This window comes from Pantherophis guttatus, chromosome 5, assembly GCF_059756535.1.
Source record: "Pantherophis guttatus breed Tessera chromosome 5, ASM5975653v1, whole genome shotgun sequence".
Taxonomy (NCBI): domain Eukaryota; kingdom Metazoa; phylum Chordata; class Lepidosauria; order Squamata; family Colubridae; genus Pantherophis; species Pantherophis guttatus.
In genome coordinates this window covers 97,937,144-97,951,510 of record NC_142067.1, presented here as the reverse complement: position 1 = coordinate 97,951,510, position 14,367 = coordinate 97,937,144, and the positions used below count along the sequence as shown (strand labels likewise).

The 14,367-nt window shown below is 40.3% G+C and overlaps 1 protein-coding gene across 4 annotated transcripts in view; it reads left to right on the top strand.

The window, feature by feature from the left end:
* The window catches only part of FHL2 (four and a half LIM domains 2), a 32,757-nt gene extending 20,984 nt beyond the window's left edge, over window positions 1-11,773 (top strand). For all 4 annotated transcript variants that reach the window (XM_034419644.3, XM_060686614.2, XM_034419653.3 and 1 more), the window contains 4 exons: window positions 2,319-2,493; window positions 4,531-4,700; window positions 8,529-8,715; window positions 11,551-11,773. In XM_034419644.3, coding sequence (XP_034275535.2) covers window positions 2,319-2,493; window positions 4,531-4,700; window positions 8,529-8,715; window positions 11,551-11,702 — 684 coding nt within the window. In that variant the 3' untranslated portion in view covers window positions 11,703-11,773. The remainder of the gene's footprint in view (window positions 1-2,318; window positions 2,494-4,530; window positions 4,701-8,528; window positions 8,716-11,550) is intronic.
* The last annotated feature ends 2,594 nt before the right edge of the window (window positions 11,774-14,367 follow it).

Here is a 14,367-nt window from a genome sequence, read left to right as displayed (position 1 = left end):
GCATTAAATAATAAATCACATCAAGCTAAACCCCAGTAAAACAGATTTGTATATGCATAGTTCTGCAAAGGTCAGCAGCTGTCCGTATTTTATGGTTTGTTTTCCACTCAGTTTAGCAGGAAAATAAAAAAATTGATGAACACAGGAAGGCATGTTTGACTGAATCTGAAATAAAATTCCATGAGAAATAAAAAAGTAAAAATTTTCCAGCAGCCCAGTTCTAAGTAATGTTCATTTGATTATTTTATTAATTTGATTATTAGTAAAGTGCAAGCCATCTTGTAGAGTAAGGCTCTTCTAATATGGGAATTGGCTTTATTGGAGATGTCATATGGTAGCATTTTTCCCCTAATCTTTACCTAAAATCCGATATGGATTTTAGGTAAAGAACCCTAAGAGAGAGAGCAAGGAAAATCTTGAAGTTGATATCAAGAGTGAATAAACCTAGCAGCAAACGCATGAATAACCTGGTCCCAAACTTCTCTGCTCCAGCGAGATGCATAGAATTGCATTCACAATGTGTTTGTATCAGTGGTGAAATCCATTTATTTATTTTTTTTACTACCGGTTCTGTGGGCGTAGCTTGGTGGGCATGGCAGGGGAAGGATACTGCAAAATCCCCATTCCCACCCCACTCCTGGGGGAAGGATAGTGCAAAATCTCCATTCCCATTCCACTCTGGGGCCAGCTAGAGGTGGTATTTGCCGGTCTCTGAACTGCTCAAAATTTTCACTACCTGTTTTCCAGGTCCTGTCAGAACCTGCTGGATATCACCCGTGGTTTGTATGTGTGTTTGTATGTGTATATAGCCATCTATTTTACAATAGTGACTCTGGATAGCATACAAGGACACAGGATCCAATCTGGGTGTGTCACCAGGACGAGAGGTTTAATCTTCTGAGCTTTCGGACTCGTGCTGGAGCTCATCTTCTGGGAACTTTTCTCTAGCAGAGTGTATGCTTGTGTGTCTGTGTGTGGTATTATAAAGTGCCTGGTTGTGTATGACTTTTTAGTTGTTGATCGGAGTGTTGATGACCAGCTATTAAGTCATTGGCTATTGTTTCCTTGTGTTGCCAAGCCCTCACCTCCTAAGTATTTGATAAGCTGGTGTTAAATCAGCACTCCTGTTGACTGACAGGCTTCAATCACTTCTCTGGCTATTTTTGTGCCTGCTGATTCAACAATCAGCAGGCAATGTGTTCTTGCAATCTGATGGTTAGCTTCCTCCCCATCTGTCCTACATTGTCACAGAGTTAGTTAGTTAGTTAGTTTATTATATTTATATACCGTCCCCTCTCCCAAGGGACTCGGGGTGGTGAACAGCCAGCAAATAAAATACACAGATACAAAATTTAAAACAATATTAAAATCCAATTAAATCAATTTGGCCCATAGTTAAAAACCTTATATTAAAACCCCTAATTTTTTAAAACAATTCTTTTTAAAAAGAGTAGGTCAGGCCAGCCCGGCTTGATGAAACAAAAACGTCTTTAGGGCAGTTCGGAAAGCACAAAGGTCAGGGATCCGCCGTATCTCTGGGGGCAACTCGTTCCAGAGGGTAGGTGCCCCCACAGAGAATGCTCTCCCCCTGGGGTCCGCCAGCCAGCATTGTCTGGCTGATGGCATCCTGAGGAGGCCCTCTCTGTGGGAGTGTACTGGTCAGTGGGAGGCTAGCAGTGGCAGAAGACGGCCTTGTAAGTACCCGGGTCCTAAGCCATGGAGCACTCTAAATGTGGTAACCAATACCTTGAAGTGCACCTGGAAGACCACCGGGAGCCAGTCCAGTTCACGCAGAGAGGTGTTACATGGGAGCGCCGAGTCGCCCCCGTAACCACCCATGCGGCCGCATTCTGAACCAGAGGCAATCCATGCAGGGGATTCAGTAGATTACATTGGAAGTATTGGAGGCTGATCCTGGTGACCAACCCGGATTGGATCCTGCAACATTATCCTGGGGCACATCCTGTTCACCTTCATTCATACAAGGATACAACTCTGGACAGACTACAAAGATACTACATACAGCTCAAGGATAAAACATGGAAAAATGTCAGTACATAATATTTTTATGGTAAAAGGGGGTAAAAGGACCATTCATACAGCTTGTGTTTATTAAAAGGATAGCAACAGTGGCTTATTCAAAGATTTTTTTAAAAAAATGAATGCTGGCTAGAAAATTAGAGGTTAAATTTAGATAGATTCAAATATCATATCTGGTCACATGTTTTCCATTAGTTGTCAATCCTCATGTGATCAATTTGTCTCAAGGTTATGGAGTATTTCTTCACACAGGTTTATGTGGTTTGGGATTTCCACAGGACCTCTCCTACAAGGATCGTCATTGGCATGAAACCTGCTTCCATTGCTTCCAGTGCAAGAACTCCTTGGTGGACAAACCTTTTGCTGCGAAGGAAGAGCACCTCCTGTGTACCGAATGTTACTCAAATGAATACTCCTCCAAGTGTAGCGAGTGCAAAAAGACCATCATGCCAGGTTAGATCTTGTCTGCTTTGGAGACACAAAGGGGTTTTTGTGAAATACTTTCTAAAACCAGAGGAAGGTTCTTTTGTAAGATGCTTTATCAAGACTTTTATTTGCCTTCCAATGGTCTGGTACAGAGATGGTATTCAGCCGGTTCGCAGCGGTTCGTGCAAACCGTTGGCAGAAATTTGGGCCAAGGTTGCCAAACTGGTAGCAATGGCCGGCTGGCCACGCCCCCGAACCAGTCCCCCGGTCGCTGCTCGCTTGCCCCACCCACCATGTTCGTCGCCGCCATGTTCTTCACGTATGCGCATCCCATTGCCTTGCAAGTCCAATGGGATGCGCATGAGCAAAGAACATGACGGCAATGGCAGCAGCTTTTTCTGCAACCTCCGGTACTTTTCGGCAACCTGCAGCTAGTTGCCACAACCGCAAAGTGGCTATTAAAGAGGTGGTGGCTGGGAGGCTTTTTTGCCAGCCACTTTCCAGCAGTGGAGGCTGGCTAGGGGCTACCGTAAACTCTGGTCAGCTTGCCTTCCAGACTCTGGCCAGCCGCTGCGGAAGGTAAGCAGCCCGAACAAAGAGGCGGTGGTGGAGGAGGAAGCGGGGCTAGGACCAGGGCCGCTAAAGGAGGGGAAACGGGGGCGACTGGTGAAGGGAGGGCGGGAGTAGATAGGTGGAAATTCCAAAAATTTTCTTACTTTTTCCTGTGGGCATGGCTAGGTGGGGAGGGGTCATGTGACTGAGTGGGCGTGGCATGAGTGACATCAAGTTGGCCACACCCACTCAGTCACATGCCCCCCACCTAGCCATGCCCATCAAACCGGTAGTGAAAATTTTTGAAACGCACCACTGATCTAGTAGAAATGTGTTCTTCAGCCAGCAGAGAATGTTTTTTATACAGGGCAGTTAAGCTGGGATGAGGGGTGGGTGGGAACTGCACTGGATGTCTTTTGAAAGGCCAAGAACAACAGTGCAGAGAAGCTGCAGAAAAGGCAGAGTTGCAACATATATATTGTAGGTACAATCAGAAGTTTTTCTGTTTCTTTTTACGGAGTTAGGGTTTCTAACTAGTTCTATATTATCCTCCTTTCAGTCTTCCTTAAGCTTCCTTATAAACCAATATTGCCATATTGCTATTACAAAAAAGGATGAATTATGAAGGGCAAAACAATTTTTCATGTTTGTTCATTTTAAAAGGGAATTTCATAGATCCTTTTGTGTACGACTTGAAATGATCTTCCTCCAATAAAAATCAGTTCCTGTCCCCTCAAAAAGAAGCAAAAATCCCAAGATTTTAACAGCTGTGTTTCAACCAACCATGGTTGGAGACCAACCATGATGCCTTAGCTCCATTGTGTGAACTCATTTAATAAATAATCCTCTTTGGGGTCAATTAGAAATGTTATTCTACAATGCCCAGGGTTGCCATATCCAGACTGCAATAACACACACAGCCACTAGGTGGCAGAAAAAAAAATCTCATATCTTTTCCTGCCATCTAGTGGCCACTTGGGTTAGCAATATCTGTTGTGGTGTCTGAAGGGCATCAAATTAGGGAAACTTATTCTTCAGAGGGCTTATTTTTAGCATTTAGTATTTAGTAGTATTTAGTATAGAGAGAGCCAAAGTGGTGCAGCGGTTAGAGTGCAGTACTGCAGGCTTCGTCTGCTGATCACTGGCTGCCAGCAGTTTGGCAGATTGAATCTCACCAGGCTCAAGGTTGACTCAGCTTCCATCCTTCCGAGGTCGGTCAAATGAGGACCCAGATTGTTGGGGGCAATATGCTGACTCTGTAAACCGCTTAGAGAGGGCTGTAAAGCACTATGAAGCGGTATATAAGTCTAAGCACTATTGCTATTGCTATTGAGGATCTGAGAAATTAAAGATTATAGGGTACCATTATTCCTGATTAATTTTTGGCAACCTGTCCAGATTCTTCCCTTTTACTAACTGGAAAATGGAATAGGTAGAAATGAAACATGGAATCTCTATGTTTTTGGTGCTGTAACAACTTAAAGGGTGGTCCTGGGTTTATTCTTCTCATAGGGACACGGAAGATGGAATATAAGGGAAGCAGCTGGCATGAGACCTGTTTTATCTGCCATCGGTGCCAACAGCCCATTGGAACAAAGAGTTTTATTCCCAAGGACAATCAGAATTTCTGTGTGCCCTGCTATGAGAAGCAGTTCGCTATGCAGTGTGTACAGTGCAAGAAGGTAAAGTTTATTATGCTATGAAATGTTATGCTCTGAAATACGTACAGTCAGGTCCAGAAATATTGGGACATCGACACAATTCTAGCATCTTTGGCTCTATACACCACCACAATGGAGTTGGAATGAAACAAACACAACGTGCGTTAACTGCAGACTGTCAGCTTTAATTTGAGGGTATGTATATCCAACTCAGGTGAATAGTGTAGGACTTACAGCAGTTTGTATATGTGCCTCCCACTTGTTAAGGGACCAAAAGTAATGGGACAATTGGCTTCTCAGCTGTTCCATGGCCATGTATGTGATATTCCCTCATTACCCCAATTACAATGTGCAGATAAAAGGCCCAGAGTTCATTTCAAGTGTGCTATTTGCATTTGGAATCTGTTGCTGTCAACTCTCAAGATGAGATCCAAAGAGCTGTCACTATCAGTGAAGCAAGCCATCATTAGGCTGAAGAAACAAAACAAACCCATCAGAGAGATAGCAAGAACATGAGGCGTGGCCAAAACAACTGTTTGAAACATTCTCAAAAAGAAGGAATGCACCGGTGAGCTCAGCAACACCAAAAGACCCAGGAGACCACGGAAAACAAGTGTGGTGGATGACCAAAGAATTCTTTCCCTGGTGAAGAAAACACCCTTCACAACAGTTGGCCAGATCAAGAACACTCTCCAGGAGGTAGGTGTATGTGTGTCAAAGTCAACAATCAAGAGAAGACTTCACCAGAGTGAATACAGAGGGTTCACCACAAGATGTAAACCATTGGTGAGCCTCAAAAACAGGAAGGCCAGATTAGAGTTTGCCAAACAACATCTAACAAAGCCTTCACAGTTCTGGAAGAAGATCCTATGGACAGATGAGACCAAGATCAACTTGTACCAGAGTGATGGGAAGAGAAGAGTATGGAGAAGGAAAGGAACTGCTCATGATCCTAAGCATACCACCTCATCAGTGAAGCATGGTGGTGGTAGTGTCATGGCGTGGACATATATGGCTGCCAATGGAACTGGTTCTCTTGTATTTATTGATGATGTGACTGCTGACAAAAGCAGCAGGATGAATTTTGAAATGTTTCGGGCAATATTATCTGCTCACATTCAGCCAAATGCTGCAGAACTCATTGAACAGCGCTTCACAGTGCAGATGGACAATGACCCAAAGCATACTGCAAAAGCAACCAAAGAGTTTTTGAACAGACAGAAGTGGAATGTTATGCAATGGCCAAGTCAATCACCTGACCTGAATCCCATTGAGCATGCATTTCACTTGCTGAAGACAAAACTGAAGGGAAAATGCCCCAAGAACAAGCAGGAACTGAAGATAGTTGCAGTAGAGGCCTGGCAGAGCATCACCAGGGATGAAACCCAGCGTCTGGTGATGTCTATGCATTCCAGACTTCAGGCTGTGATTGACTGCAAAGGATTTGCAACCAAGTATTAAGAAAGGAAAGTTTGATTTATGATAATTATTCTGTCCCATTACTTTTGGTCCCTTAACAAGTGGGAGGCACATATGCAAACTGCTGTAAGTCCTACACCGTTCACCTGAGTTGGATGTACATACCCTCAAATTAAAGCTGACAGTCTGCAGTTAAAGCACATTGTGTTTGTTTCATTCCAACTCCATTGTGGTGGTGTATAGAGCCAAAGATGTTATAATTGTGTCGATGTCCCAATATTTCTGGACCTGACTGTATTTTGTCTGCTTCTCCTCTTTATATAAGCCAATTGTTCCAGGCTATTATCCTACCATAACCTGCCCTTTCTTTTGTTAAATCTGATACTGAAAGATAAATTGATCTAAAATAAACGCTTTCTTATCAATGGCATAATTGTGGAAGAGAAATAAGACCAGAGAAAGGAACAGGGAGAAAACTCTGCCTTTGCTGTGCTCTCTGAGTTATTCATTACAATCACATTTCTCAACCTTAGTAACTTTAATTTGGGTGAATTTCAACCCAGAATTCCCTAGCCAGCATGTCTGGCTGGGGAATTCTGGGAGTTAAAGTCCACCAGTTTTGGAACTTGAAGTCCACACAGAAACTCAAGAACTATGAGAAAGAATCTATCTTGAGGCTTCTTATCTGTTCTTTACCATTTATGTTGCAGTTGCCTGAATTCTGCAGTGAGCATTTGAATCAGATTAGGAGTTTGTTAGTGCATTGTTCACCCTGCGGCTGCAACTGTGTTCCTGCTTGCATCTAACCATAATACACACATGTTCTGGCAATATCATGTCTCCATTATGTTGTCTTTATCTTGCCTTCAGCCTCTCTAAACCTTAAGTTGTCTTGGGCTAGATCAGGGGTGTCAAACTCGATTTCACTGAGGGCCGCATCAGAGTTGTGTTTGATCTTGGGGGGTGGGTGGGAGGTGGCCAGGAGACATGACCAGCTCAACGTCACTCGTCAGGCCTATGGTGGCCCGAGTGCTCTGCTAGCAAAAACGGAGTCCCGAGCTCCGTTTTCGGCTTCAACAGCTTCCTACAACCCTCTGCCAGTGAAAACAACATTCGGGAAGGCTGTGAGCGTCCCTCACAAGTTCCATTTTTGCTGGCAGAGACACCGCAGGCGGGTCCTTCACTGTCTCCAGGGTGGCCCCACGGGTCAGATCTAAGCACCCCACGGGCCGCATTCCTGGGCTAGATTATAGTTCAAGTAAATAGGATTTTCTTCTTATTACTAAGCTGAAGTTAGCTTTAGAATATATAAAATCTGTTGAGTTTTGCCATACCTTGTTACAGTGAGAGGAATTCAGATGCTTAGGACTGAAAGTCAATGATGATAAGTGGGGATAAATAACAAGGATGGCAAATTTCTTGCCAGAAGACTTTTTAGGATGACTCAGGAATTGGTACAGAATAATATAGTTTGATAGTAAGGAAAAGACATCACTTCCTCTGAGTCAATTGATAAAGAGGAAGTCAAATCTGATACTTGAAATCTGGTCTCAGGATGATTAGTAAAATGCATAGTTATTGAAACAGCATAGAACTTCAAACCACGCAACAGCCATGAGCCTTTCCAACTTACTATCTATCCTACATCTACATTATGGTCTTAGGACACTATTACAATATGATCCACAGAGAAAATTAAGTAGAGTTTCAGTGGCAAAATGTTTATAGGACACTTTATGGAAGATCATGTTTCTGTCCAAATTCTACAGATCTATTGCTATTCCAGTATAAAGTCCAGAATATTATTTGTGTTGTTATATAACAGAAGGGTGGAAGATACAAAGTCAGTGCTGATCTTTCTCTTCACCGCTATTACATTTAATAGAATAATTCTGTCTAAGGCATGAGTCCACAAATTCTTGAGCCTATTGACCTTCTCATGAAGTTTCAGGTTATTTATTGACCCCCCAAAAACATTTATTATATGAAAATAATTTAAGAAATACTATTTTAATAGAACCATGAATAACAACAACAATGGCTAGCCATATCAAGCTTTGACGGTCAATACTGATTCCTTTGGAGAAGCCTGTTGGTTTGGGAACTTGGTTTGAGAATAGAAATTATCTTGGGGAGATAATGGAAAATGTAACACATGAATATGTGTATGTTTTGGGGAGATGGAAGGTGTTGCCTTCTTGTGCTTGTAACCTTGAACTCTTGAATAGAAACCTTTGGAGTGATTGGACATTGGACAATATCTTAATTTAAAAAATCAGGAGCTACTGCTCAAGATTACTTTGCTCTTTCTTTCTAAAACATTTGCATTTTATTTAAGTTAAAGAACATGGATGGCACATAGTAAACAAAAAATGAACTCTTCCCTTTCTTTCCTCCCCCCGCCCCCCGATTCCTATTTTAAATAAACAGCCAATCACTACTGGAGGAATTACTTATCGAGAGCAACCATGGCACAAAGAGTGTTTTGTGTGTACTGGATGCAAAAAACAGCTATCTGGACAACGTTTCACTTCCCGAGATGAGTTTGCATATTGTCTGAACTGCTTTTGTAGCCTCTATGCCAAGAAGTGTGCAGGGTGCACTAACCCAATAAGTGGTAGGTACTTTGATATTGCCTTCTTTGAAAATAGGAAGAATTTCTATTGGTAGTCAATATAAATTATCATCATCATGAGCAAAACCATGCTCTACCGTAGTGGTGATAGTTTGTAAAAATTGTAGCAATGTTTAATTTAAAAATCTGGTACATAAAGTTTTAGATTGGTCCCCAAAGATCTAAATGAGGGGGGAAATACTAGTTCCAAGAATGTACACAGTCCATTTTTGATATCCACTATATGCCTGTAAGTGCCAGATCCTAGAAGAGTGCAATTCAGGATTTTTAGCCTTGCCAACTTTAAGGTGTCTGGATTTCAACTCCCAAAATTCTGCACATCTTAAAGCTGCCAATGTTGAAAAACAGTGCACTAGTTGTTGGAAGGGAAGCACTGGCATCTGCCTATGAGTATTCCTAAAAGAAGGACTGTAACCTGAACATTGATGATGAAGCAGGTTTATAACTCAAAAAGAATTATTTAAAAATACACAATAGACAAATGTAAAAACTGGTGCCTAAATAGCTACTTCCTATCAGCAGAAGAGTCTGAGAAAGTCACATGCAATCAATAATTTTGTCAAAAAAGTGTAGTCAGAAGTAACACCGAGTAAATAAACCCTTAGTTCTATTTCTACTCATTGCCCCTTATGGCCAGTACAGTAGATTGTGAGGTCCTGAAGAGTCAATGGCACTGAAATCATGTTTTCAACAATGGGGTAGAGCTATTGTTATCACTCAGATGCCATTATTTACCATTAATACTTGGCATCTTTGATAACTGGCAGGACCATGATTCCTAACAGTTTCCTTCTGGTGTCTATTTAAGGCTCACAATTGTTTTTATCTAAAGCCTGTTTGGGGAAGTGCAGGAAATTGAAATAATGGCTAGAACTTATCAGAAAACATTGCGATTGATGGGGGGAAAAGGAATGAGAAGAATTAAAGGGTTTTGTGTCCATGATTCAGTCCAACCACTGCAGTGTCCATAGATTCCTCACATCTCATTGGTCACCTCATTTTAGTTAGTTACAAAAAGGGCATCACATTCAGTCCATTATTATTCGGTTGTATTCCAAAGTTTCCCATTTCCTCTGTCAATTTATTTAGCTCCCGCTTCCAGTGGTTCTATGCCCAGCAACTTCATTTAATCTGAAAAGTATGTTTGGGAATTCCTTATCCACTCAAGATTACTTGGAGAGGTGGGAGGCAGAGAATGGGCTGGGGAAAATACCCCTGAATAGTGTCCATAGTATTGGGGAACAGGTATTGTATACAATCAATCACACATTCCCATTCTTGTTGCCAGAGAAAGGGGGTGTGTATGTGCATGTATATGAGGTTATGGAACAAGGATATGTAACTCTCATCCAAAAATATCCAGCTCTGATGTAGCCCAAATAAGCTGCAGCATCACAAAACAATTATTTACATTCTGATACAAGTGGCTATTTTTGCATTCAAGAAACAGCATGAAAGCAAAAGTCTATTAAAGATTACTAGAGATGGTCATGTATCTTATTTTAACCTTGATTAAATAGGCCAGTTTTATATTCCTTCCTTTTACATCTAATAATCTTAATCTTTAGCAATTTAGAATGTAGCAGACTATGATTTCTTTTCATTTAATTTTTTTTCCAAATTTTAACAAACATCTTTTATAAATGCAGTATAAAAAATTAGCCAGGTCACTCTCTTGATTTGATTTTAATTAATAAGACATCAATCAGTTTTATAACATTCTTTAATCTGTCATTTGTAGGTCTACTTTCAATTAAGTCTCAGTCTTGTCAAATACAGGTTGTTTCTCTTCTATATCTTTTAGACACGATCTTTCTATAAAGGCAGACAGTATAAAAATTAACTTCTGGGTCCATCGTTCAAAAATATCCCTTAGTATGTCCAACGTTAAAATATTTTGCTTCATTCTAGAATTGCAAATTGAGTTTAAGTATCCTTTTGCTTTTGATTGTAAACTTTAATTGCTTCTACTTCTCTTAGGTGTCCAATTTTTTAAACTGTTTTTTTTTTTAAAGTGAAACAAAGGCATTTTCCAATCAGGATTTTTTAAAATAAATAATTCCAAAAGGATTGAGGGAAATGTACCTGGTTCTGTAAAACACGTTGATCCAAATGTTCCTAATAGCTGGAAAGCAGTTAACACGTAATTTTAAAAAATGAAGTATGCAAGTATGCAAACTAAAAGGTGCCAACTGCAGTTTGAGCAGGCTGTCTATTCCCTTGTCTCCCAGAGCTCTAAATCTGGTGCAGGTTGCTGTCATGCATTCATTGCACAATAAGCAACTGTCCCAATTTCATTGAGAGCTGCATCAGGGCTGTGGTTGACCTTGGGGCGGGAGGCGTAGGCGACTGAGTGGGTGTGGCCAACTGGGTGGGCATGGCCAGCTTGACGCCACTCCCCAAACAGCTGGCATGTTTCCTCTTCGCATTGGGTAGAATGGGCCAAAACCATGCGTGCCGGCCCCATATATTTTCCAGGATGGCCCCACAGGCCGGATCCGACCACATCATGGCTGGATCTGGCCCTGGGGCCTTGTGTTTGACACCCCTGCTCTAGAGCAACTATGGACAATCTCAAGTCCTCTCTCATCTAGAGAATTATTGAATATCCAGTCTTCTTACTGGCTATTCATTCCAATGCTGTCATTGGCTCTGCTTTTTGGAGCCATCTTCAGTCTGCTATTTCCTCCTTGGAAGTCATGGTCAAACATATCTGGGGATATTAGGTCAGAAAAGGTTGCTTCATAACCAAAGATCCAGTTCCAACTATTTCACACTGATGTGCCTCACTTTTTTTCTCATACCATCTTTTTTCAGGGCTTGGTGGCACCAAGTATATTTCTTTTGAGGAACGACAATGGCACAATGATTGTTTCAACTGCAAGAAATGTTCCCTATCGTTGGTGGGCCGTGGTTTCCTCACAGAAAGAGATGACATCCTGTGTCCCGAATGTGGGAAAGACATTTAAAAGATGAAAAGCATTTTTGAAAAAAGTTGTATTTACAATGTTTTCTAATACACATAATGATGTGCATGTTTTGATCAAGTGCAGAAAGTATTTTTTTCCCTCAGCAATAGTTAACACTAGCTCTTTTTGGATGCTATGCCTCAACACAATATACTTATACAAAGGAAACAAAGCCATGATTGCTGGTCACACCTGCAGTATTGTACATTAGAGCTCATCCTTCAGACCTCAGCCTCCCTTCATAGAGCAGATTTGAGAGTATCTACTCAAGTTTAAACAATTAGGTGGTAGAATCTAGCCAACATCAGCTGATCTTGAAAAGCTAAGCAAGTTCAGATTTGTTTAATATTTGGATAGGAAACTACTCGAAATTCCAAGGCTATAGATTTGACTGAGAATTTTAAAAAAAAAATTCTTGAAGGAAGGCAGTGGCAAGCCACTTTGGCATTGAGAAGAAAAGTTCATCTCCATTAAGTCACCAAGGAATTGAACTCATTTGAAAGAGACCTTTTTACTCTCATTCACTTGAAAGGAAGTAAAAACATCACTACAATATATTCCAGATGTTATGGAGCAATTAAAGCAGGGTTTCAAATTGTGCAGAGGTCTTACTGAGCTCAACTGAGAGATCGGGAATAAAAAGGTTTGGTCTGGATGATGGCGCCTGGCTAACAGGGAGAACTTGTGTAGGCATTATATCTGAGTTTTTTTCTCTTTTTAGACTGTAGAAAGGTATTGGAGTAGATACCCTGTTTCCCCCAAAATAAGACACCCCCTGATAATAAGCCCAATTGGGCTTTTGAGTGCATGGCAATAAGGCCATGCTTATTTCAGGGTTCAAAAAAATATAAGAAGGGTCTTATTTTCGGGAAAACATGGTATAAGAGAAAAGGTAATTCTTTTTATATCAGTTATCAAGCAATACTTCTCATTCCTAAATGCAAAACAACCAATACAAAATTTGAGTGATTTAGATAATTTTCTTTGTCAGATACAATAAGATTTTCTGAAGAATTACAATTGCCACTGATTAGAGTGTTGGTGGAGGAAGAATAAATATTTAAACTTCCCAGTTCACAAATGTATAGATGATAATAATGTAGGTTAATTTAGATACATATCAGTAATACTATATTTGTGCCATACCTTAAAAAGATTGATTAAAGAATGTGATTTTCTTCATCAGCATTCGGAGCTATTCCCATTTCCAAACACATGAACTTGTTTCCAAATGAATGCCCAAGTTTGGTGGATGCAAATATACAATAATGTATAATATATACATTATTTCAGGATGTTGCAAGATCATTGCACAAAATAAAGTTTTTACTCCTAACAGATTTTTGAAATTTCATTGCACCTTAGAGATTGCAAAGTAATAAATGTATTTCTAGCAAAGTGTTGTATTTTTGTGAATTCGGACATTTTAATAAATGTTAACCATTAAGGTAAAGCTTGAGTAGACTCCTTCTCTTTAAAAATATGAATCTACATAAAAAGAGGAACTGTTGATTTCTAAAAGAAGCCAATTTTCAGAAACCAATATAAAATCAAAGCATTTTATATTGGTTTCACCATTACACACTGTATCATAAAATATGGGACATAGTTAATTACTTCATATGGAGGTAACAAATTGCTCTAATTTCCTGAAATAGACCATAATGAAAATTTACCTTCCATTCTATTTCTTGTGCTGTTGTAGTTGTGATAATGAATGATATCTATTTGCTGCATTTCCTTATTTGTGTAGACCACGGTCCCCAAACTTGGGTTGTTCGTCTACAGGTGATTCACTGTGTAATCTCTTTACAAATCTACTGAGTTAATGTTTTACTGAGAAATACTCATCAATAAATAAATGGGATTCTTTGGTAAGTGCATTAAAAACACAGCTGAACAGAAGTATTAAGCATCATCTCTCTGGACGCCAGGTTATTGCACGGGTTAAATCTCTTTCCCAGCTCAGGAAGGGAGAATTTACTTTCCCTTGAGAGCTGCACTAAGTCCATGCAATTATAATTGGCAGCTGCGGACATGGCCATAATTCAAGGCAATTGGAGATAGATGGATTATAGGATATCTCTGAATCACACTGTTCCAAGACTCTTGTCAGTTGACTAAGAACAAACAGCACAATAAAAACAATACATAAAAAGTCCCAAGCATCTTTATAAAAAAAACCACCAGAGCAACATTTTCACTATCACTATTTTCACTATTAAAACAGAGCAGATAATGGTCAGTAAACGTTTTGTTTCTATGCTTTCATCCTCTGATCTCATGTAAGGTGGAAATGCAAAACATCCCATCCCAGAAAGAGAATCTCTTTTCTTTGCCCAAAGTACCATTTTCACATTAGCTACATTGCCCTTTCCTGGCATATCTCAATGCTCAATCTAGAGGAAATTGAAAAAGAAGCAGCATGGAGCATGCCACCTATAACATGATTTTCCATAACACTGGATCAAAAAGAAAGCACTACATATGAAGATGCCCAAATACAGTGTGGTGGCTACATGAAATTACATTTCTGAGAAAATCACTATCTATTGTCCCAAATGACCCTTGATAGCTGAGTTTTAGGACTGAGACTGCTATACAGTACATTTATTTCATAGCAGGAGTTACCAACAATACGTTTGGGCTTCAATTAAGATGACAA